The 27,217-nt window shown below is 35.9% G+C and overlaps 1 protein-coding gene across 4 annotated transcripts in view; it reads right to left on the reverse strand.

The window, feature by feature from the left end:
- Positions 1 to 27,217, reverse strand: part of DIAPH2 (diaphanous related formin 2) — a 980,408-nt gene that overhangs the window by 897,275 nt on the left and 55,916 nt on the right. For all 4 annotated transcript variants that reach the window (XM_044235543.1, XM_044235542.1, XM_044235544.1 and 1 more), the window contains exons 2-4: positions 25,529 to 25,561; positions 22,728 to 22,904; positions 4,418 to 4,522 (exon numbers count right to left, since the gene is read on the reverse strand). In XM_044235543.1, coding sequence (XP_044091478.1) covers positions 4,418 to 4,522; positions 22,728 to 22,904; positions 25,529 to 25,561 — 315 coding nt within the window. The remainder of the gene's footprint in view (positions 1 to 4,417; positions 4,523 to 22,727; positions 22,905 to 25,528; positions 25,562 to 27,217) is intronic.

Genomic DNA, 27,217 nt, shown 5'->3' on the forward strand with positions numbered 1-27,217 from the left:
TTGAAAGATATGCTATCGACCTAAATTATTTCTCAACCAAAAAGAAAGAGGTCTTATTTGCCCCTTGTTTTTTTTTTTTTGTTTTTTTTTTAAAGATTTTATTTTATTTATTTGAGAGAGAGACAGTGAGAGAGAGAATGAGCGAGGAGAAGGTCAGAGAGCGAAGCAGACTCCCCATGGAGCTGGGAGCCTGATGTGGGACTCGATCCAGGGACTCCAGGATCACGCCCTGAGCCGGAGGCAGTCGTCCAACCAACTGCGCCACCCAGGCGTCCCTGCCCCTTGTTTATTTAGCACAGACGTGAGACTAAAACAAGAACGCAAGCCTGTCTTAATTAAGGCAGTTCTATACTCAGTGAAACAACCAAAATATAGCCCATTATTAATTCATTATGATTGCAAAATGATTCCATTTAGCTAAAACTCATACAATGAACAGATTAGATTGGCCAAGGGAAACTAAAAGGAACAGGTCTGGTCATGTTTGAATTCAGTTGTTTCATCTGAGAAAGAAAATATCTGCTGATGGCAAAAGCAAAACTGTAATATATGTATACACAGAGAAAGACATACTGTAACTTTCAACTGCTTATTACAGGGGACAATCTAAAAACTTTACAGATGTATTTGTTGTCACTATTTTAAATAATTTCCTATTGAGATTTTTTTAAACCAATGATACCTATCAATATGTCATTTGTCTTAAAAATGTAACTTTACATATTTTAAAATCTCGACCTCAGGGCGCCTGGGTGGCTCAGTTGGTTGGGCGACTGCCTTCGGCTCAGGTCATGATCCTGGAGTCCCGGGATCGAGTCCCACATCGGGCTCCCAGCTCCATGGGGAGTCTGCTTCTCTCTCTGACCTTCTCCTCGCTCATGCTCTCTCTCACTGTCTCTCTCTCAAATAAATAAATAAAATCTTTAAAAAAATAAAAAATAAAAAATAAAAATAAAATAAAATCTCGACCTCAAAGATTGTGATTTAAGTTAGAAATAAACTAGTTTCTTAATATTCTAATAAAGACATTGGCTTTTGGCAAACCATTAGGATTTCAGTGACTAATTTATCCTCATGAATGTCTATATAGGCTGTTAAGCTAGAACATATAAGATCTGCTAAATCACTGATACACTGTGCCTCTTTCAGGATTATGAATGGATATGACAACATCTGCAATATTAACAAATCTTGGTTTTCCATTACTCAAAATATATCCTGATGTTTTGAAAATATACATTCTTCCAGATTATTTGTAGCCAAATTATTCACATGTACCAACTACTATAGGTCAGGTCCATAACCACACTTGCTGTAATGAGCAAATGACTCTTCTCCACTCCCTTATTTAAAACTTATTCATCACTGACAGATTTATTCAAGCCACTTTTTCCTTTAATGTTCACGCAATTTAATATTCTCTATTATGGAACTTCAACAAGAAAAAACTAAGCAATAGTTTTTCATCATTATTTTTAAATTTCCTATATATTTTTATTCCATGATTATTTTAGCCAAGTTAATTATATAACAAAAGACTTGTCTGTTTTAGAAAAAGGTTTTGAGCAAATACCTACATATCAGTTTCATCTTGCTTTATTGTCTTTACCCAGGAACCCAGGAGAATGATGGACATTTTCTCTTGAGTTCATATTTTGTTTTCAATTCTATGCAAAATGACTAATACAGGTGTTAAAGGGAGAAATGTACAACTTATATTTAAACAAACTATACTTCTCATATGTTTTATATGTGACTATAAAACATTATCCATCAGGAACACTAGCTCTTAACTTTGTTTTTACTTCAAGATTAAAGTTTTGACTACTTATAAAGCATTTTCATAAAGTGATACAATCATTATCTACTTTAAATGAAGAAACTTTTTTTAAATTAATGTTATGTTAGTCACCATACAAGAAACATTTTTTTAAGATTTATTTATTTCAAAGAGAGCAAGCACATGCATGAGCGAGTCAGGGGAGGGGATGAGAAGAGAGACTCTCAAGCAGACTCCACACTGTGTGGAGCTGGATGCCAGGTTCAGTCTCACCACCCTGGTATCATGACCTCAACCACAACAAAGAGTCAGAGGTTTAACCGACTGAGCCACCCAGGCGCCCCAACAAAGGAACATTTTTAATTAGTGATAAATATAATGAAAAAGTAAGCAAAAGAGCTGAAGATATACAAAGCATGTCTAAACCCTACTGAAAGATAGCAGGATGGAAACCTTGTTACACATAGGTAAACACCATATATTAAACAAATATTATTATAATGATCATGAAGAGGTCAAAGATAAGTGGACTGCTTGTCACTGAATGGCATCCCTCTCACCTTCAAAAGGAAAGTACATAATGAATTTTCTTGGTTTTAACAGAAAACACAGTACTAATTAATGTCTCCCCAAGGTAAGAAAGCTTTAAAACATATTTATCAACAGGCTTTCTTTCATTGTAACATCTGGTCCATGAAAAAATATTACCAAATAAAATGTATAATCTTAAAACTCTAATCAAAGAGCTATAGGTGGCATACATGTCAGATGCTCATGCGTATGCTGAATGAAACAAACAAGGGTCATATACTAAATAGTTATAGTACTGATTTTGAGGCTAATACCTGAAACAGAATTTCCATGTCTTTTGAGAAACATTCAATTCCCATCTTTCAAATAAAGCAATTCATGAGAGCTCATCCAACATTTACATAAATTTTAGCATTTTAATGTGGAAAAATTAGTATATAACATAAATGTATATATCTGGTCAGCTGAAGAGAAAATAATATGAGAATAAATAAAAACAAGTTCTACATAGAGTAAAAATCAAAAGGTTAAAGAATAAGAGCTTTGTATAATCCTCATTATATTCAGTCCCACTTGCATAAACAAAAACAAATGAGCCAGAAACACTAATAAATTCTTATCATTAAAAAACACCACATGATTACTCATACATTATCTGTACTTTGTATTCAGATTTAGTTATATAGATTTACTACTGTATTTTCCGTTAGGCATTTGAAAAATAACACTAAATGTATACCCTACATTTCCTAAAGCATTTTACTATTAACAATAACTTGAGTGCAAAAATGAGAAGAGATTCATCACAATTTCAAAGTAAAACCCCATGCATCACCAAATTCTATTGAAAACAACACTCATGGCAAATTTCACCTATCACTTGAAACATACTCCTGCCCTTGGATACCAGAAGCAAATTAAAAAACATGCTGTTGCTCTGCTCTAGCAGAGCTGGAATGTGTTATGTTTAAATAGTTCAGCATTCAGAGTTAGCTTGTTTAAACTACAATATGAAATCAATACAACTGTAGAATTCAGGGCAAAGTGCATCAGTAATTGCAATAATTACTGTACTGAAGTAGCAGTAATAGGATAGCCAAATAATTTTAGAATATATTTTCCAAAGAGGAACTATTTTCTTTACTGGTCAACTTTTTAAATTTAAAGTATGAACTTTTACATGTAAATTCATGTGTGTTTATTATTTATATACATGCAGATAATATACATACCATACACATAAAATCAATGTGTGTGTGTGTGTGTGTGTATGGTATGTGTATATGTGTCTACACACAAATATATATACATACTGATTTTATGAAGTCTAGTTATATAAAGCTTTTTCCTTACAGAAATCTAAAAAATACATTTCATCATTTCAAAAATATATTTCTTTTCTTGCAAAAAGAAATCAAACCTGAAGTTTATTTTTGGAAGCACCTTAGGAAGTAATAAGCAAAGCCATATATCCCATTAAAACACTGAAGTTTTTCCCGCTGAAAACAAGTCTTTCCACAGAACTCTACTTTCAAGTCTTTTGAAACACAGAGATTTCATTAAACTCCTTCCTATTAAGCACCCTCTTTTTTATTAAGCTGTATAATAACAATTATGAGGTAGTTTATACAGTATCACATAAAACAATGAAAAAAAAATAAAACAGCATATTAAAAATATTGCTAAAAATTTCATGCAAGGAGAAACCAGACATAAAGCATTAATGGAAACTAAACTTGTGACTAGCATATGTTCTTGTGTTCTCCCTCAAAATTCAAAATTTTCATATAACAAACAGTATATTTAGTGGAATACCTACAAATTGCTGTGAATTTTTAAGATACACACAAAACCACTGCCCCAAAACTCAATGGATTAACTCAGAGCCTTCTATCCTTTGTCTGTATTACTTAAAATAATGGAAGTCTCTATAATTATAAGCAGTTTTTAAATACATACTAAATGTGTAAAAAACACATGTATAAGTTTTTTCTGAATAGGCCATGAGTACAGTGAGGCAAGAACTTGAAGATCTGAGGTTTGATTATTTTTGAGCAGGTAATGCTGAACTCATTATGGTAGTGCCGGGAAAGTGTCACTACTTACAGATTTGGCAGTAGCAGATATGTACTGGACAACCATCTCACGCTTGGTGGTAAAATCTTTGTTTCGTAAAGGAGCTTTACGGTCTTCATTAAGGTTCATGTCTTCCTGTTAGAAACAAAATCTATTGTGAGCATTTACAAATTTCTGCTTCAGTTTCAAAAGTGATTAATAAATATTAATATTCTCTTTTAAAATATTCAGTCATGCTGTAACTAACGACAATGATCATTTTGGTCAATCCTTCACTATTATTTTTCACTCCGGGTACCATAACATTGTATAAATTTTACCATGTGTTCATGGTTCATATCTCTACCTGATCAACTAATGAGCAGAAAGAAAAAAAATTTTTAAGCTATTCCACAGAATAAATTGGCAGTTTTGTAGCATACACTAGATAACATTAGCACAGATATTAATTTACCGTGACAGCAAAAATGAATAATTTAATGTTTGGCATATTCTCCCTCGGGATCACTATTATCTAGAAGAACAAATCTGATTTTGTAAACTAACAGGAAGTACATACCTATAATATATCACTGAAGAAAAATTATTGAGAAGCTGTTGGATTTGGGAAGCAAAAACAAAAATCAAAAATATAAGCAGCTGTGTTGGGATGACAAAAAACTACTCACTGGAGGAAAAAATATTCAGTTACAAGAATATAGTTTTGAGATTCAATAAGTTTTAATTTGGCTGTGAATCTTCTTTTATTATGTAATATACACACGTGTAAATTTTCACTAGACCAATTATTTTTCTTCATTTTTAACCTCATATTAACCCTTACAACACATTAAGACATTCATGAGGGGTCACAAAACCAAGCTGGAAGTGACGATGACTCAAAAAGCAACATTAGGAGCACTGGGTAGCTCAGTCACTGAGCATCCAACTCCTCAATTTCAGCTCAGGTCATGATCTCAGAGTCATGAAATCAAGCCCCACATCAGGCTCTGTACTCAGCACGGAGTCTGCTTGAGATTCTCTTTCCCTCTGTCCCTCCCCTGACTCATGCTCATTCTCAAATAAATCTTAAAAAAAGCTACACCAAATGAAAAGACAACTTACAGAATGGGTGAAAATGTTTCCAAATCACGTCTGATAAAGGACTTATATCCAGCATATATAAAGAACTCTCACAAATCAGTAATTTAAAAAATACCCAAATACTAATGGACAAATTATTTGAACAGGTATTTCTCTAAAGAAGATATACAAATGACTGGTAAGCACATGATGTTCAACATCATTATTCATTAGAGAAATGCAAATCAAAACCACAATGAGATACCACATCTCACTCCCATTAGGATGGCTAGGATATAAAAAAATGATAACAAACATTGGTGAGGTTATGGAGAAACTGGAACCCTCACACATTGCTGATGAGAATGTGAAATGATACAGCCACTCCAGAAAACAGTCTAGCAGTTCCTCAAAAAGTTACAAAGTAGCCACATGACCTGCTTACAGTCAAAAATAATGAAGACATAAGTCCACACAAAAATTTATACATGAACTCTGATAGCAGCAGCATCAAAGAGTAGAAATAATCCTAAATGCCCATGAAGTGATGAATGGATAAACAAATGTGGTATGTCCAGACAATGGAATATTCAGTCATAAAGAATGAAGTACTGATAAATACCATCGCATGAATGAAACTTGAAATCACATCATGCTAAGTAAAAAAAACCAGTCACAAAAGACAACATATTATATGATTCTATTTATACTAATTGCCCAGAATTGGAAATCTATAGAGACAGAAAATAGATTAGTGGCTGCCAGGGGCAAGGGAGGGGGAATGGGAGGATTGCAGTGTGCCTGCTGATAGGTATGGGTGGTTTTTTTTTGGAGTGGTAACAATGTTCTAAGTTGATTGTTGTGATAGCTTCATCACTCTGAATATACTAAAAAACACACTGAAATGTATATTTTAATAGTGAATTTTATGGTATGTGAGTTGTATTTCAATTTTTAAAAAATCAGTATTTTTTATCCTTTGATTCTCTTCATAATTCTAGCCATTACTATCTTTCTAATCAAGGAAAGTTATGAGAAAAAAAAATTAACTCATATGTAAGAACACAAGGGGGGAAAAGGATCCATGAAAAGAAATCAAGCTGCATCTATCTATAGAATAGCAACTTCACTGACAGCAAGAATCCCTTAATCTATATTTGCATGCATTGTAGTAACTCCTATGATCTGTTCAGTCAACAACTATAATTTCCGCTTACATATACAAAGGATCCTCCTTACTAACCACCTGGGTCACTGGGTCACCCCTATCTTTCCTATTTTATTTCCTTATTTCCTTATTTCTCATTTGAATATCAGCCTTCTGACCTGAAGACAGAAGACCTTTTTCCCTCTCTCTCTCATAGACTAGATCCAGCACTGTTGAGTCAAAGCAGATCAGAGAAACTAGGCTGGATAGCACTTTCTTTTTTTTTTTCAATTTATTTATTTTCAGAAAAACATTATTCATTATTTTTTCACCACACCCAGTGCTCTTTTAATGTAGTCCACAGATGCTCATCTATGCTCAGAGTTGATTTCAACTAACAGAAAACCTACTACCTCTCAGGCAGTCCATCCCATATTAGGGAAGTTTAATTTTTCCCAAGTTTTTCTTTGGAAGACTAAATATACAACAGAACATAACAGCGAAGTTAAAGTAGCAGGACTGTGTCATTATTTTTTCTTCCCTACTTTCTAAATATGGACTCACTTATTTACTGGACATGTGCCATGCACCAAGGACTATGCTAGGCTGGCTAGGGGAATGCAAACTGAAAGAAAGCTTGTACCCACAAGTCAAATGAATTCTTTATGAAGCATTTAAGACAATGCCTGATAGTTAGTAAATACTATCTTTGTTAAATAAATAAAAATAAATAATTCATGGTCTAGTAGGGAAAAGATACATGCAAACCACTGTAACAAAGGCATGTATATGATGCTGTGGGAACACAGAGAAGATGTAAAGATCAAAGATGTCTTTACCAGGATCTGGGTCTTACAGGCTAAGAAAAAGCTTAGTGAAGTCAAGGAGACTAGCAAGGTAACCACTGTGTCTTCTGTCATATTTGGTTGCTCAAAAGCATTTAAACATGCTCTCTACATTTTAATACATTCTCACAGTACCAGTTCCACCTAACCAAGGAAGAATCCATAAAAACTGTATCTGTCAGACTCCCTTATAACTAGAGTACAGACATATGATTTAGTTTCTACCAATGAAATATACTTATAGGATGTATAGATTCAGAAATGAACTATATAAAGAAGCAAGCCACAAGTAAGCGATCCATTCTGCTGAGATGGGTGGCAATACATAGGAAATATGGTTATGGAATAGTTGGCAGCAGCTGCATGTTTTTCACCATGACGGTTTGACCAGGTAGTTCTGGGATGGCAACAGCTCCTACATTGGACTAAATTTCAGTTGTGTGGTTGTGAAAATTATTCTTATAGTATTATCTGAAGCCTGTTTCTGCAACCCTCCTGATTCAAGAGCTACCTAGTATCTCTAAATAACAGTTATATATAACTAGCCAGAACAGATTCTCCATGTTCAATAATTTGGGCTACTGAAGTAATCCCAGTGACTAGTGATAAAAGCCTGAATGTACTAAGGGAGATGGTAGTCAGACTGGACAGAGGTTAACAAGCTCAAGAACCATATAAATGTTATCTGAAGGCATCATTCTCTCCTTCAGGCTAAAGTAAGCCTACCTTAGTTTCATTTGACATGGCACAGTGTCCATATTTATTTTCCTAAAATACTTTGAGGTTTGATAAATGCAAGGAAGGAAAGGACTACCACTTCCATCATCTTGAAATACTTCACCTCTTTTAATTCAGCCTCTGATTTTATGACCTTACTGGCCAGTGCATCATTCTGCTGACTCATAGTGTTTGTTTCCATCAAGATCCCCAAGCACTGCTCATATATGCTAAGCTAGGTTTCTAGAGCCTCAAAATGTTCTGGTTAAATTATAGTCTCCTACAAATGTGGTTAGCATGAATCTGCACACACCCCCCCCCCAAGGAGAATCAACTCTGAAATGCTAACAAGATTCAGTGTCTGTATCTGTACACCTCATAGCCAGGCCTAAGAGTGTGGTAGTGTCTCTAGGTAGAGTTGACTCTCCTCCCCATGATAGGTCTACACTGTAATGAGCCTCCATTCAATTTTTGATGATACACTGCTAAGATCAAACCATCAGAGTAGAATCATGGAAGCAGGCAGAATAAGAATATGAGATTATAAACCTCAAAAGAATGCTCTCAGTTTTAAGTGTGATCATGCACATTAAGCCTGGTATATATTAACTAGCCTTCAAAGAATGCTTTAATAAATAATAATAATAATGCAAGATTGTTTCTAGCATACTCTGTGCTATTACACGTTTACATTACTTTGTTCATAACGCTGTTCTCTCTGCCTAGAATGCTATCATCTTTACCACCCTCTCCCTCTAATAACTCTCACCCCGTCTTATTCCACGAAGCCCACCCAAATCCTTATCTGGCCAACTCTTAATCCTTCCAATTTAACTTCAGAGTTCATCCCTGAAATATCTTACTTAGAAATTACTATCTGCATTCTATTCTTCCATATTAATTCATATATTACAGCACTTAAACTAAAACTATCTGATAAATCCATCTCCCCTAAACTCTAAGCTAACTTGAAGGCAAAAACTGGGTATTTTTTTCTTCTCCATACTCCTAGCAAAGACCATATTTCCTGGAATGACTAAGCATTTAATAAATATTTGTTGAACCAATGTGGTGTTTAGGAGCTTTTCTCTAAATATTTTAATTTGTTTTACAGCTACTGACATTTTTTACTCTTACAAATTTGCCATATAGGTTGACCGGGAATAGATACCACTCATATGAATAAAAGAGACCATAATGACTCATTTTATTCTTATAGAAATAAAATGCATACTGCTAATTAAGCAGCTAATATTTCCAAATCGTTAACTCCAACCTTATAATATAATCATTAAACTAAACAGAGCAATACTCATAACTCAATATTAATTCAATACAATGTAACTGAATATGAAACTCTTCTAAACTCTCTAGTTCTTACAGTACTCAAAACACAAAAGCAAGCTTTCAGTGTAAACTACTTCTACAATACATGAGAAGAATATAGTATTTTGTAGTTTCAAAAAATGTTGTCTGAAGTCTAAATAACTGACCACTTGTATTTTCAAAGCCATATTTGTAAACACAGAACCATTTTTTTCTCCTTTCATACAAGCCATGATGCAGTGTCCCCATTAAAGATAAATTTACTTCTTCATCAAATAAACATCATATTCTTAAAGTTATTACAGGAGCCATATGAGAATAGAGTCCAATGAGGCTAAAAGTCATACCAGCTGCCTATTCATTTTCATATTCATTCATTAATTCATTCTCTCTCTCACTCACCTTTTCCCATCCCCTCTCATTTTTCCTCTCTTCACTCATAAATTTTTAAATGTGACAGTGTAATTTTGAAAACTTTCTTATATTCCAAAATCATTTTTTAACTTTTCCACTATTTTTCCTATTGTGCATTATAAGAAGTAAATGTCAACCTTTTACATTTTTACATTTGTTCTTCCCTTCAAGACAGACTACTCGTTCTTTCTTTCTATAAATTTGTTATAAATTTCTATGTATGTTCTATACTCTGATTCTATTTCTGTAATATGTCTTAATCCCAGTTTAAAGCTGTATTTTCCACGTGCTCTTTTAAAATCTGAAATTGCCTTCACCATCAAATGCTTGCCTTCCTCCTTGTGCTTCTTAGTAATTATTCAAATACTCTTTCACTTCCATGTTGAGGGAAACTGTGCCCCCGAATGGAATGAAGCAAAGATACGCTAGTACCTAAAAATATACCCTAGCATAAATAATGATTATAGTTTTGATTTTATAGCATTTGTTTAATTATCTTTTCTAAACATTCCATAATTCCTCTACCTTCTATGAACTAGAAAGGATAAAACATTTCTAAAACTCTAATAAAATTTTCAAGAATTTGCTCCATAATTAAAGTCAGCCAATTCTACCTGACATTAAATAACTACCTCATGTATTCAAAAGATCCAGTTAACTTTATCTATACAGACTGCAGTCATATAACATACAAAGCTCAGATGGAAAACAAAGTTAAATGAAAAAAGTTACCTAACTCTATTGTCTCTGCAAATAGTATAAAGTCAAAAGCAAGAAAAAAGCATTATATTGAATGAATGTTGTTGAGTATGGCACAAGAACTCTTCATCTATTTCTGCTTTCAGATCTTATTGGAAAAATGTAATTTTAATACTTACATACACCACTTTACTATCAAGATGGTTAATTCAGAATATATGCTGGATATTAGAAAATATAAACATTATTTTTACTTTCCCATAATCCTTAATTCTGCAACAGTGGTTTCCACAGTCCAGAGACCACATAATGGATCCACTGCAATTTGTGAAAGATATAAACATTTTATTTTAAAAATACAAGAAATAAGGTCTACTATTTAACATGGTAACATTGAAAGAATCAATGGATCCACAGGCCCAAATGGTACATGAGGCATCTAAGGGCAAGAGTGAGATAGTCACAATGCACATCTGTTCACTGTCGGTGTACTGCACCATACTGCAGCTTCCATGTACTTGGCAAAATGGATTTATGTGAGGGGCGCCTGGGTGGCTCAGTGGGTTAAGTCGCTGCCTTCGGCTCAGGTCGTGATCTCAGGGTCCTGGGATCGAGGCCCGCATCGGGCTCTCTGCTCAGCAGGGAGCCTGCTTCCTCCCCTCTCTCTTTCTCTGCCTGCCTCTCTGCCTACTTGTGATCTCTCTCTGTCAAATAAATAAATAAAATCTTTAAAAAAAAAAATGGATTTATGTGTTATTTTATCTAGCTTTGACTAAACCAACCATCAAAAATAACAAAAATGGAAAAGTGGTATTCAAAGAATCTTGCAAAGACAAAAGACTGAAGATAATAGCAAAAATGTTAAGTACAAGGAAACAAGAAAATGCTAGACTGTTACATAACCTACTCCTAAGTCTGAACCTTCCATTCATCATATCATATGATAAAAATAATGAAAATCTAAGGCTAATAACCTAATGCCACAAGATTAAAAATTACATGTAGCCATTTGAAATATGGATATATATCATTTTCAACGATGACTCCCATTTTACGTGCATACTGTAGCTTAAAATATTAGGTAATGATAGTACAAAGCCACCTCAAATTAGCAGACCACTTAAAAGCCAACCATTCAGAGCATGAAGAGAGCTTTTTCAATTTTCTCAGCAATAATTAAAATCATGTGATACTCAATCCAGCACTTAGTGCAGTTTTCTAGACTTAAAGACATATGTTTAGAAGCTTCTTTTGAACTTTTTTTTCATTATTAGCAAAAGATGAAAGTCCAGTGACATTGGGGAAAATCTTGGTAGAAGCTGAAGAAAAACATGCAAAACAACAGAGCATTAAACTAAAACATGTTCCTTTTTCAGCAAATACTGTCAGAAGACCCACAGAAATCATTGCTAAAACAAGTAGAAAAATAATTCAGTGCAGGAAATTTATCATGAAGTTGAATTAAAATAGTTTTTTTAGGGGCGCCTGGGTGGCTCAGTGGGTTAAGCCGCTGCCTTCGGCTCGGGTCATGATCTCAGAGTCCTGGGATCGAGTCCCGCATCGGGCTCTCTGCTCAGCAGGGAGCCTGCTTCCCCCTCTCTCTCTCTGCCTGCCTCTCTGCCTACTTGTGATTTCTCTCTGTCAAATAAATAAATAAAATCTTTTAAAAAAAAAAAATAGTTTTTTTAAACAACTCAGCTTAAAATATTTGCTAGATTATTTCAATAATGAAATATAGAAAATAATTTTCTTTGAGTTAGTAATGGAACAAAAAAAATATTACAGATATAAATGATTTACTTAAAAAAAGATATTTTATGAAAAAAACTGTAAGAACGATTCCGAAAAAAGGTTACCCCACAGGTAAAATTTAAGCCAATCCAAGAAAGAAAACTGAAAAAAAAGTCCACAAAGTGCTACAGAGTCAAAAAGGTAGTTCTTTTTAATTAAAGCAAGGTATTTCAAATAATGTAGAATATTTATAACAACTTGAAATGAGATAATAAGTGAGCATGAAACCATACTGTACCTCACAGATATTTCTGGTTATCTCAACAAAATACTTAAAAACTGCTGAAATTTAGCACGACAGGCATTTTTTACTCATCAAAACACTAATAATTCCTTAAAACTTTAACAATTAGTAAGAAAGTAACTGCTTTTCAAATAAATGTCATTTAAAAAAGAAACACATTGGCAGACCCAACTGCTTGATCAGTTTCCATCACCACTGCATGACTCACTTCTTTCTCCTTCTTCCTGGCAGCATTAGATCAACATTTATAGCAGACATGAGCACCCAAATATGGAGGTGAGGTTCTCTACATCACAAATGTGAAAGTAAAAATGCAGAGACCAAGACACTTATGAAATTAGTTGAAGCCCATTTTTAAAGCAAATTTTGATCCATTCATTTAAAAATATAAAACTGTAACACTCCAAATTAGTTATAAGAATAACTGACTGTCATCAAGGAAGATGGAAATTTACCATCTGCTTGATTCACAGACTGCACTGAGAAAAGTTAGTACTATTATTTAATAAGTGCTGCAAATGATGTTCCTGTTCCACTGGAACCTATATATATCTGTCAGATCTATGTTTCAATTTTAATACACATTAAACCAAATAACCAAATGAAATGAACTTGGAACTAAACCTTCTAATTACTTACTTTTCTAAATAATACACAAAAAAATAATGTCACACTGGCATTGCTCTCACTAAAAAGTTAATCCTAACAGCAAAGGTTTTTATACCATTACTAAAACTTTAGAGAGGAGAGACAAGATGGCAGAGACCTGAAAGAACATCAGGTCACAGAAGTTCAGCTAGATAGTTTTCAAATCATTCTGAGCACATACAAACTCAACAGGAGATCGAAGAGAAGAAGAGCAGCAATTCTAAATACAGAAAATCAACCACTCTCTGAAAGATAGGACGTGTTGAGAACTGAATCCAAAGCAATGGGAAGATAGACCAGGACAGGAGGGGCTGGCTCCCGGCAAGCAGTGGAGCACAAAATCAGAACTTTTAAAAGTCTGCTCCACTGAGGGATATCACTCCAGAGGCTAAGCGTAGGTGGAGCCCTCACAGTGACAATGGGATCTCAGGACCCAGGGGATCACTGAAAAAACGAGGGGGTCTGAGTGTTCAGGAGCTCCCAGGTATCGGAGAGGGGAAGGTGACTACAGAGACAGATCCAAGGATTGACCTCTCAGCTTGGGACTACCTTAAACCGTGATGTGCAGCACAGTTGGACCACTGCTCTTTGAGCAGGGACTCCACAAGTGGCAGATCCAGGGAGACTCACATTCCTCCTCTGGAGGCAGGAATCTGCTGGGTTTGGAGACTCCACTGGGATGTGCGCCAGAGACAGAAACACTCAATCACAGACCAAATGAGCCCAAAGAACAACTGGACACCAGGGAGACAAGAGTGACTGACACCTATTCTTTGAGGACACACTGAGGAGTGGGGCCCTGAACTCCCGGCTCCTCAGGGCTGGAGAATGGTAGGCTGTGATTTTCACTCCCATCCTCCAGAGCTCTACGAAAAGCATTCAGGTGAAAAAACCACCCGATAGCGAACTCAAACAGATTTCTTAGACTGGCGCCTAGCAAGGGGAATGGAATTCCATCTTGAGCAAAGACATTTGAGAATCAATACAGATGCCCCTCCCCGAGAAGATCAGCAAGAACATCCAGCCAAGACCAAGCTCACTGATCAAGGAAAACAGCGGAATTCCAGAAGAGGGGAAAAGAAAAGAATGGAATTCATAGCTTTCTCCCCAATATTCTTTAGTCTTCAAAGATAATTAAATTTTTTTAATTTTAATTTTTTCTTATTCTAATTTTTTAACATTTCCTCTTTCCTCTTTTAACATTTTTTAAATGATTTATCTTAGCAATACCTTTCCTAAAAAAACTTTTTAAACATTCATTATTATACACATATATATCCATCATTGGATATAACTTTATTTTTGTATATACATAGGGTTTTTTCCTCTAAAAAATTCTGGCACACAATTTCTTCTAATAGATAAAATTATACCCTAAATATACCACAGGGCTCTATTCTAGTCTCCAGCATGAGCAAATTCTCGCCACTTTCTTTTTCCAACTAACTTACCAATTCCTTTTTTAAATTTTTTTTTAAATTTTCATCTTTATACTCATATTCCATCCCTTCATCATTTTTTTTTAAAGATTTTATTTATTTATTTATTTGACAGAGAGAGATCACAAGTAGGCAGAGAGGCAGGCAGAGAAAGAGAGAGGGGAGGAAGCAGGCTCCCTGCTGAGCAGAGAGCCCGATGCGGGACTCAATCCCAGGACCCTGAGATCATGACCTGAGCCGAAGGCAGCGGCTTAACCCACTGAGCCACCCAGGCGCCCCCCTTCATCATTTTTAACCTTATTTTTCAATATGTATGTTTTTCTTTATTTAAAATTTTGGGAAGTAGTTTCTTTTTCTTTTTTTTTCTTTTTGAAGATTTTATTTACTTACAGAGATCACAAGTAGGCAGAGAGGCAAGCAGACAGAGGAGGAAACAGGATCCATGCTGAACAGAGAGCCTGAGGCGGGGCTCAAACCCAGGACACCGGGATCATGACCTGAGCCAAAAGCAGAGGCTTCAACCCACTGAGCCACCCAGGCACCCCGGTAAGTAGTTTCTGCTAAGAGATCAAAATACACCCAAAATCAAGTAGGTGGCTCTATTCTATTCACCAGTCTAACATACATACATATATTTTTTTTTAATTTCTATTTACCCTCTTTGTTCTCACCCCCATTTCGGGTTTCTTCTGATTTGGTTTGCGTACATTTTTCTGGGGTCCTTGCCATACTTTCCATATTTTATTTTCTTGTTCATACATTCTTATCTAGATAAAATGACAAGGCAGAAAAGCTCACTACAAAAAAAAAAAAAAAAAAAGAAGAAGAGGCAGTACCAATGGTTAGGCACCTAATCAGTACAGACATTGTTAACATCTCAGATGGAGAGTTCAGAATGATGATTCACAAGGTGCTAGCTGGGCTCAAAAGAGGCATGGAGGATATTAGAGAAACCCTGTCTGGAAAAATAAAACCCCTTTCTGGAGAAATAAAAGAACTAAAATCTAACCAAGCTGAAATCAAAAAAGGTACTAATGAGGTGCAATCAAAAATGGGGTTTCTTACTGGTAAGAAAAATGAAGCAGAAGACAGTATTAGTGATATAGAAGACCAAATGTCAGGAAATAGAGAAGCTGAGCAAAAGAGAGACAAACAACCAGTGGAACACGAGGGGAGAATTCGAGAGAGAACTGATACCATAAGACGAAACATGAGAATAACGGGGATTCCAGGAGAAGTAAAAGAGAGAGGGGGCAGAAGGTATAGTGGAGCAAATTATAACAGACAATTTCTCTAATATGGCAATGGGAACAAGCATCAAAATACAGAAGGCACAGAGAACCCCACTCAAAATCAATAAAAATAGATCCACATCCCAGCATCTAATAGTAAAACTTCCTAGTCTTAGTGACAACGAGAAAATCCTGAAAGCAGTTCAGGACAAGAAGTCTGTAACATCCAATGGTAGAAATAAAGACTGGCATCAGACTTAGCCAAAGAGATCTGGCAGGCCACAAAGAACTGGCATGACGTATTGAGAGCACTAAATGAGAAACATATGCAGCCAAGAATACTATATCCACCTAGGCTGTCATAGAAAATAAGAGAGATAAAAACCTTCCAGGACAAATAAAACTTAAAAGAACTTTCAAACACCAAACCAGCCATACAGAAAATATTGAAAGAGGTCCTCTAAGCAAAGAGAGAGCCTAGGAGGAGACGAGGAAAGGAACAGAGACAATATAGAGTAACAGTCACCCTACAGGCAACACGGTGGCACTAAATTCATACCTTTTGATAGTTACCCTAAATGTAAATGGGATAAAAGTCCCAATCAAAAGACACAGGGTATCAGAATGGATAAAAAAACGAAACTCATCAATATGCTGTCTACAAGAAACTCATTTTAGATCCAAAGACACTTCCAGACTTGAAGTGAGGGGGTGAAAAACAATTCACCATGCTAATGGACATCAAAAGAAACCGGGGGTAGCAATCCTTACCACAGATCAATTAAATTTTAAGCAAAAGACTATAATAAGAGATGAAGAAGGACACTATGTCATACTCAAAGGGTCTGTCCAACAAGAAGATCTAACAATTTTAAATGTCTATGCTCCTAATATTGGAGCAACCAAGTATATAAATCAATTAACTAACAAAATCAAAGAAACAATCAATAGTAATAAAATAATAGTAGAAGAGTTCAACACCAACCTCACTGAAATAGACAAATCCTCTAAGCAAAAGATCAACAAGAAAATAAAGGCTTTAAGTGACACACTAGACCAGATGGACATCACAGATATATTCAGAACATTCAATCCCAAAGCAACAGAATACACAGTCTTCTCTACGGCACATGGAACATTCTCCAGAACAGATCACATCCTGGGTCACAAATCAGGTTTCAACCAGTACCAAAAGATTGGGATCATTCCCTGCATATTTTCAGACCACTATGCTCTGAATCTAGAACTCAATCACTAGAGGAAAACTGGAAGGAACTCAAATACATGGGGGCTAAAGGACATCCTGTAAAGAATGAATGGGTCCACCAGAAAATTAAAGAATTGTAAAAAATCATGTAAACCAATGATGATGAAAACACAGCTGTTCAAAATCCGTGGACACAGCAAAGGCAGTCCTGAGAGGAAAGTATATAGCCATACAAGCCTTTCCAAATAAACAAGAAAGGTCTCAAGTATGCAACCTAACCCTAAACCTAAAGGAGCTGGAAAACAGCAAAGAAAAGCAAAACCCAGCAGGAGAAAAGAAATCAAAACTATCAGAACACAAATCAATTAAATCAAAACCAAAAGAACAGTAGAACAAATCAACAAAACTAGGAGATGGTTCTTTCAAAGAACTAATAAGATTGATAAAACCTGGCCAGACTTATCCAAAAGAGAAAGGACCCAAATAAATAAAATCATGAATGATAGAGTAGAGATCACAACCAACACCAAAGAAATACAAATAATTATAAGAACATATTATGAGCAACTATACGCCAGCAAATTTGACAATATGGAAGAAATGGATGCATTCCTAGAGATAATAAAAACTGCCAAAACTGAATCAGGAAGAAATAGAAAACCTGAACAGACCCATAACCAGTAAGGAGATAGAAGCAGTCATCAAAGATATTCCAACAAACAACAGCCAAAAGCAAGACAGCTTCCTAGGGGAATTCTACCAAACATTTAAAAAATTAATACCTGTTCTCCTGAAACTGTCCCAAAAAAATAGAAATGGAAGGAAAAATTCCAAAACTCATTTTATGAGGCCAGCATTAAGTTGATATCAAAACCAGACAAAGATCCCATCAAAAATTAGAAATATAGACCAACATCCTTGATGAACACAGAGATGAAAATTCTCATCAAAGTACTAGCCAACAGGATCCAACAGAACATTAAAAGTATTATTCGCCATGACATAGTGGGATTTATTCCAGGGCTGCAAGGTTGGTTCAACATCTGCAAATCAATCAATGTGATACAATACATTAATAAAAGAATAAGAACCATAAAATACTCTCAATAGATGCTGAAAAATCATTTGACAAAGTACAGCATCCTTTCCTGATCAAAACTCTTCAAAGTGTAGGCAGAGAGGGTACATTCCTCAATATCATCAAAGCCATTTATGAAAAACCCACAGCGAATATCATCTCAATGGGGAAAAACTGAGAGCTTTTCCCCTAAGGTCAGGAACATGGCAGCGATGTCCACTATCACCACTGCTATTCAACACAGTACTAGGAGTCCTAGCCTCAGCAATCAGACAAGAAAAGAAATTAAAACCATCTAAGTCGGCAAAGAAGTCAAAAGCTCACTCTGAAGATGATATGATACATTATGTGGAAAACCCAAATGACTCCACTCCAAAACTGCTAGAACTTGTACAGGAATTCAGGAAAGTGTCAGGATATAAAATCAATGCACAGAAATCAGTTGCGTTTCTATACACCAACAACACGACAGAAGAAAGAGAAATTAAGGAGTCCATCCCATTGACAATTGCACCCAAAATCATAAGAGACCTAGGAACAAACCTAAGCAAAGGGGCAAAGAATCTATACTCAGAGAAATATAAAGTGCTCATGAAAGAAACTGAGGAAGACAAAAAGAAATGGAAAAAAGTTCCATGCCCATGGATTGGAAGAACAAATATTGTGACAATGTCTATATTACCTAAAGCAATCTACACATTTAATGCAATCCCAATCAAAATACCATCATTTTTTTTCCAAAGAAATGGAACAAATAACCCTATTATTTATATGGAACCAGAAAAGACCCCGAATAGTCAGAGGAATGTTGAAGAAGAAAGCCGAAGTTGGTGGCATCACAATTTCAGACTTCAAGCTCTATTACAAAGCTGTCATCATCAAGACAGTATGGTACTGGCACAAAAACAAACACATAGATCAATGGAACAGAATAGAGAGCCCAGAAATGGACCCTCCACTCTATGGACAACTAATCTTCAACAAAGGAGGAAAGAATGCCCAACGGAAAAAAGAGTCTCTTCAACAAATGGTGCTGGGAAAACTGGACAGCCACATGCAGAAAAATGAAACTGGACCATTTCCTTACACCACACATGAAAATAGACCCAAAATGGATGAAGGACCTCAATGTGAGAAAGGAATCCATCAAAATCCTTGAGGAGAACACAGGCAGCAACCTCTTCGACCTCAGCCACAGCAACTTCTTCCTAGGAACATCGCCAAGGGCAAAAATGAACTATTGGGATTTCATCAAGATCAAAAGCTTTTGCACAGCAAAGAAAACAGTCAATAAAACCAAAAGACAACTGACAGAATGGGAGAAGATATTCACAGAAAACATATCAAATAAAGGGATAATATCCAAATTCTATAAAGAACTTGTCAAACTCAACACCCAAAGAACAAAGAATCCAATCAAGAAATGAGCAGAGGACATGAACAGACGTTTCTTCAAAGACATCCAGATGGCCAACAGACACATGAAGAAATGCTCCACCATCACACTCTGCAATAGGGAAATACAAATCAAAACCACAATGAGACACCACCTCACACCAGCTACCCTCTGACCCAGCAATCACACTACTGAGTATTTACCCTAAATATACAAATGTGGGAATCTGAACGGGCATGTGCACCCAAATGCGTATAGCAGCAATGCCCACAACAGCCAAACAATGGAAAGAGCCTTAGATGTCCATCAATAGATGAATGGATAAAGAAAATGTGGTGTGTTGGGGCGCCTGGGTGGCTCAGTGGGTTAAGCCGCTGCCTTCGGCTCAGGTCATGATCTCCAGGTCCTGGGATCGAGTCCCGCATCAGGCTCTCTGCTCGGCAGGGAGCCTGCTTCCCTCTCTCTCTGCCTGCCTCTCTGTCTACTGTGATCTCTCTCTGTCAAATAAATAAATAAAATCTTTAAAAAAAAAAAAGAAAAGAAAATGTGGTGTGTATATATATAATGGAATACTATGCACCATCAAAAAGACAAAATCTTCCATTTGCAATGACATGGATGGAACTATTGGGTATTATGCTGAGCAAAATAAGTCAATCAGAGAAAGACAATTACCATATTATGTCCTTGATATGAGGAATTGGAGAGGCAGAGTGGAGAGTGTGGGGGTTACGGAAGGAAAAATTGGAGAACTCTACTGATCATCCAAGGTGAGACACTGATTTTGAAGTTGATATATGTCTAGAGTATAGACATGAGGACTAAGCTGGAGGTAAATTTGAGAATTGTGAGCACACAAATGGGATTTAAAAGCTCAGTATTGGTTGTTAATTACCAAAGAAGATAATATGAAGAGGAAAAGATGTCCTAGGCCTCTACTTTAAAGGCTGAGAACATGAAAAGGAATCAGCAAAGAAGACTTCAAAGAAGCTGCCAAAAAAGCAGAAGGAAAATCCAATCAATGTTGGGGGTATGGAAGGAAGCATTTCAAATTGGAGAGAATGATCAACTGTATCAAATGCTACTGCAAGGTCAATTAAGATGTTTTATCTCTATGGTAAGGCTGTCACTGATGTCTTCTATTCTTTTCCCAATCCCAGTGAGTATCCTTATGATATGATCCTTGCTTTAAATTCTCCATCAGGCATGTTATTTACATCTGTTTCACTTAGATTTATAGCCAAGGCCTTAGCTTGTTTTTTCATTTGGCATAAATTCCTTCACCTTTGCATTTTCTCTAAGTGTCTTTCCCTGTGTTAGAAAATCCAGTTACATTTCCTGCTTCCTGCAAGTAATGTCCTTATGAAGAAGAGGTCATGTAGTGTCCAAGGCCTGGAGCTTCAGGGAGTGTCTCTGGTGTTTGCTGCATGTACTCTGCTGTTGTTTTGGGGTGCTGTATCCTTTAGACCAGTACTCTGCAGAGGCCCTCCTTGCCTGCTGTGGCCAGTGTTTGGTCCCTGAGCTGAATGTGGTGAGTTTAACCAGGTATACTCTGGTCTCCTTACAGAACGAGTCTTATCACCATCTCCACTGGAACTCCCTTCAAAACTCTCTGGTCAGGAGATGTGGTGAAGTCAGAGCTTTATGCTGGTCTTCTGAAGGTTAGGCCCACTGTGCTGGTCCTGAAGCAAGCCTGAGAAGAGTACCTCCAGTGAAGCACAGGGGGTGGGGCTTGGTGTAAGCAAATTATGCAGGCAGTGTTGCTGCTGGGCTGCTTCCAGCAGCTGGCTCACTGTTTATGTTGTTATGTGTGGGGGAGGGGAAAGGCTCCAGCCAACTCCTTTGTTCCCAGAGAGGTATCTCAGTGAATGCTGCCTCTCAGGGGAAAGCTCAGAGGATAGCAAATAATTCCCATTCACTCCAGGTGCTCTTCATATTGCTTTTACCAAGCAATCTGTCCTTGGGTTGCTGCCTGCCTTCTCTCCAGGAGCAGGGTGGTGCCCTCAGGGCTCTATCCCAGCCAACCTTGCAGACGTTCAAAATTTCAGGCTTTAAACCCTACTAGTTTCAAGAACTCATGAAACTCTGCCCCTCTTGTTTTCCAAAGCCAAGGGCTTTGGTGAAACAATCTCCATGTATACCCTGCCCCCCATGTGCTTCTCTTTCTCTCTCTGTCTCTCTCTAGCCCTTCTCCAGACCAGAGCTCCCTCCCCTCCTCAGTAGCTTTGATCCATTCTTCCCCTAAACCACATCTCTGCACTTCCTACCTTCTTTGATGTGGTCTCTTCTCTCCCTTCATTTGTAGAGTTTATTCTTTCAGTCTCCAGGTTGATTTCTGAGGTATTTAGATTGATTTGATGGTTATCTACCTGTGTTCATGAGAACACAGTGTGTTCTCTCATGACCCTAGTGTCTTCCTACTCTACTGCCATCCTCCTCCTCCTCTGAGGCACTATTTCTCCTCTATGTTTTCCATTGTTGTTGTTGTTGTTTTAAGATTTTATTTATTTATTTACTTGACAGAGATCACAAGTAGACAGAGAGGCAGGCAGAGAGAGAGAGAGAGAGAGAGAGAAACAGGCTCCCCGCTGAGCAGAGAGCCCGATGTGGGACTCAATCCTAGGACCTTGAGATCATGACCTGAGCTGAAGGCAGCGGCTTAACCCACTGAGCCACCCAGGTGCCCTCCACTGTTGTTTTACCCTCCATCTTCCCCACTCTATTTCATATACCTAACAAGATACCTTGTGCTGTTTCCAGCAAAGTAAAATTTGGCCTGTTTTACTTTACAGAAACAGAAACACAAATCAGTTAATTAAAAAACTGGATTCAATGTGCCTGAGACTACAAAATACTAGAGAACACAAATAAAAAAGAGAGCCCCTGCTTTCTGGAGCTCACTGTAGAAGTAATAAGTGAGGATGTTTTAGTTCAAAAACACAGATACTTCTGAAAATACTTCTGTGTTATCAACAGGTTTCTGGTCTCTCTTTTACATTACAAACACAGTCCATACAAACATACCTACTTGAAACACCATGCTATCTTGGACACACAAATTTTAAAATCACAACAAAAATAGGGGTCTAACTTACCATCATTTTTTCAAAGAGATCCAGTACTTCCTTTTCTGACAAATTCAAAGATCGTTCATCATACAATGGCTGAGCTGCTGGAAACTCACTCATTGTAACTTGAGAATCAATAGGATGTTGAATAAGAGGTTTTTCTTTTTTGACAGTAGATTTTCTAAAACTTGTAATCCGGTCACGCTACAAAGAAAAACATAAGAAACTCTAAGAAAGAAACCCAGAATCACAAATACAAAGTACTGAAACATCAAAATAGCACTTAATACAATACAAGAAACATCAAAATAGCACTTAATACAAGAAACATCAAAATAGCACTTAGTATAATATGTATCATTAGTGTCTTTTGACAAACTCTTAAGCAACAAGCTCCAGTTAGAGATTGTACAATTTTGAAAATTTGTAGTAGTTCTTCAGTCTCAGAAGTCTGAGGTGTGAAAAGCATTTCTCAAAAGTAAACCTTAGTCCCTTATTTCTGTTTCACACAGTAAGTAGGTAAAAAAAAAAAAAAAAAAAAAAAAAAATCCTGCATTAAGGTCACGTGGTTGTTTAGGGGAGAATGTAGCTTTGAACTACGAGAAATAAAGAAAGGAAATAATAAAGAGCCCCAATGTTCAATTCTAAGAGCTAAATTACGGTAACATTTCACTCTTCGAAGTGCCAAAAATTGTGACAAGTATCTATGGATACTTTGTCAGCATAGCGATTGGGTATAAAAGTTAAGGACATAGATTCTGAAGCCAGACTGGGTTTGAATGTGCCCTTTACTAACTGAGGAACCCTGTGTAAATTATGTGTCCTAATCTCTAAAATATGTATAACAAGTGGCATCTGGGTGGTTCTTTCAGGTAAGTGTCTGACTTTTAATTTCCGCCCAGGTCATGATCTAGTAGGGATCATAACAAGCCCCACCCAACAGGGCTCTATGCTCAGTGGGGAATCTGCTTGAGATTTTCTCTTTCTCTAAAATAAATACATAAAGTCTTTAAAATACAGATAACAAGTACCTATACCACAGAGTTATACTGAGATTAAAATAAGTTGATATGTTTAATGTACTTCTCTGCTATTTATTATAATTGTTGCTGTTACTATGACTGCCCTTTTTTTCCCTGAAAATGGAGAATAACAAGACATCACCTTTTCCATTTAATGGCAATGTTAACACATACAGAATTATCTTATTCCTACAACTACTATTATGAAGAACTTCAGGATATTGACTCTGAAACTTTGGTTCCATGCACAATCTCTAATAATTAGCTTGCTATTTCACATAAAGTATATTAATGAGTCCAGGTACATATGAACAGCCCAATCTGTTTTAAACCACAAAACACTAGACCTCAAAAGTTAGTAATGTCCATAAAACTGAACGCAACTCAGTTTTATTCTGGTTTCTGTTAGAAAGCACATGCATACCATCAATTCATGTTAAACAAGCACACATGTTAGATGTGAGAACAGTAATCTTCCTCCCATGTTACTGAGCCCTTATAAATTATTTCAAATATTACAATTATTACAAACTGCATCACAGAAGTTATTACAACTACTTAATTTTCTGTTGACTCCCCCCATAAAAAGAACACACTTTTAATTTTGATTCCAGGAACCCTTTTTTTTTTTAATTAAAAGCTGTATTTTTAAAGAAATATGAGCAGTTTTATGCAGCTTATTTAGGATTACAAAAATGATTTCAGTACATGGTTTCATACAAAGAGATTATATAAATCATAGTGTTTTAGAGCTGGGAAGAAATTTGAAAAATCATCTAGACCCTCTCATTTCACAGAAAAAGTGACTCACTAAATTTGTAAGTCCTGGTTCCAATCCCAATGTTCACATTAAGATTTATTTCTTCAAATTATCCTGAACTATATTCTAATTTTCTTTTAACTCTTAGAGGAAAATAAAGTTGGTTTATGTATGTATTACATTTTCAAACAACTCTATTAAGTAATCCCAAATAAGCTGGAGTGCATATTCAACAGTCAAATTTCACTAAAAAATATGGTGGACATAAAAGCATTTAAATATGTAATTTACCATTAAATCAATGTTTCTCTGTTCCTGTTACTTCATGTCACTTTTGTAGTGCTAGATTTTAACTAAGTAGCATTATTTACATATATACTTTATCTTCCATTATGCCCTTCATTTCTATCTAGATAATACTGCTTTCGGCTATACTCTAATAAGAAAACGAAGTTAAGCTACACAATTTTATCTTCTTGAATCACTTATGTTTTACATTATTTGTAATTTCACAAAGAAAAAAAATGGACACTGCTTAAAATACTGTATTTTAAAAGTTTAGCTATAAAAGGGCACACTTAAAAGTTAAGCCCATAACTTTTAATAAGATTTACTATGACAGCCTTAGCTCAAAATATTTAAGAATTTTAAATTTAATAGCATATATCGGACATAATTAACTTACTTTTCTTTCTATATTAATTTACCCCAATATTGATATTAATCTTTTACTTATTCACAGTTTCCTTGGCTATCATAAGAGAAAAACGTCTGTATTTTCCAGAGTTAGATTTATATACAGACAAAAAAAAAAAATTCTGGTTAAGGTATATAGTAGGATAAAATCAAAATTTTACTGAGTTCTCTGATAATTCTTTACTTTAATATCCAAAAAAACAAAAGAATCTCTTAACAAGTCTTCCATTCTACTGTACTTTTAAACATCTATATATATCTTACATACACGAATGCTTTAATGTCCACCCACTTTAGTTAAAAAAGGCAACATGCACAAGTAACATAACATGCTACTAAGACCACCTTACCACATCATCTGCCAAAGTTTTTATTTGAATGTTCTATTAAAACCAAAAGGGGGAAAAAAAAAAACCTGTCAGATAAGAGAATTCATAGATCAAACAAATTAATAATTGAATGATACCCCATTGATTTTATTAATTATAACTAATCAAAAAGAACTAGCAACTTTGAATATATAACCAAATACATTTCTTACAAAAGGAAAAAAACACACTCTTTAAGGATTAAAAATGAAGATTTGGATGGGGGTGTATACTTGTTTTTAAAGATGACTTGCAGGGTCCCAAAGTCAGATCTGGATCAGACATCATTACCATAGTGCTCAAACATGAGAAAAGAAATTGCAAAGTGTTAAGTCCTTTCAAGTTTTTTCAAAGTTTTAGAATGAATCATATATATGAAATAAATAAATTTTTTAAAATGGAAAAAATGTCACATTTAATATAAATGAAATAAATGAAACACCTGTGTCTAAAATCCAGTTACATCTGATAATTAAAGGACATCTTCAAAATATACTAGAAAAAACTGAATTAACAGATTCTGTTAATCTATGTCCATTTCTCAAAAATTCCAAAACATGTTTTTTCCATGTGGTTTTCTTCTTCTGCTGAAAAGCACTTAAAATGGTATATTCTAGTTAGTAAAAGAAAGTGGCTAATAAAAGCTACCATACAACAAAATGGGCACCACTATTTGAAGAATTAGGGTACAGCAATGCTAAAGTAATAAAGCAATATTACAGGAAAGTAAACAAAGTAATAATAATTTAGTAATCTTCCATGACTGAGAAGGTAATTCAAGATCTTACAATAACATATGATCAGCATGAAGGGCAATTATTATAAGTATGCTGAAATTCTAATTAAAAATTGTGATTTGGGGGCACAGTTGTTAAGCATCTGACTTCAGCTCAGGTCATGATCCCAGGATCCTGGGATCGAGCCCCACATCTGGCTAACTACTCAGCGGGAAGCCTGCTTCTCCTTCTCCCACTCCCCTCTGCTTGTATTCCCTTTCTCGCTGTCTCTCTCTCTCTCTCTCTGTCTGTCAAATAAATGAATAAAATCTTTAAAAAATAATAAAATAATAAAAATTGTGGTCAGGGAGGAAAGAGGTTTTTAAAAATCACCAGTTGAGAATTAAAAGTAAACTTTCTGCCACATCCTACACATTTATGTCTTATAACAGAAGCTGAGGGGCGCCTGGGTGGCTCAGTGGGTTTAGCCTCTGCCTTCGGCTCAGGTCATGATCCCAGGGTCCTGGGATCAAGCCCCGCATCAGGCTCTCTGCACAGCAGGGAGCCTGCTTCCCTATCTCTCTCTCTGCCTGCCTCTCTGCCTATTTGTGATCTCTGTCAAATAAATAAATAAAATCTTTAAAAAAAATAACAGAAGCTGAATGATGTACACCAACTTAGTCAAGCTTGCTCACATCCCTTTTTACTAAAAGGGAAATAGTACTCAAAGCCGAGTACTTCCCAAATTTGGGAAAGGAAACAAGAATTCGTGTCCTAGAGTCAGAGAGAACAATCCCCAAGATGAAGGAGAACAGACCAATGCCCGGGCATGTAATAGTGAACCTTGTGAATCTTAATACCAGGGAAACCATCTTAAGGGCAGGTAGGAGAGATTCCTTATCTACAAAGCGAGGAACATCAGAACAACCTCAGACCCGTCCAGCGAGATCTGGCA

The sequence above is a fragment of the Neovison vison genome, chromosome X, assembly GCF_020171115.1.
Source record: "Neovison vison isolate M4711 chromosome X, ASM_NN_V1, whole genome shotgun sequence".
NCBI classification, from domain to species: Eukaryota; Metazoa; Chordata; class Mammalia; order Carnivora; family Mustelidae; genus Neogale; species Neogale vison.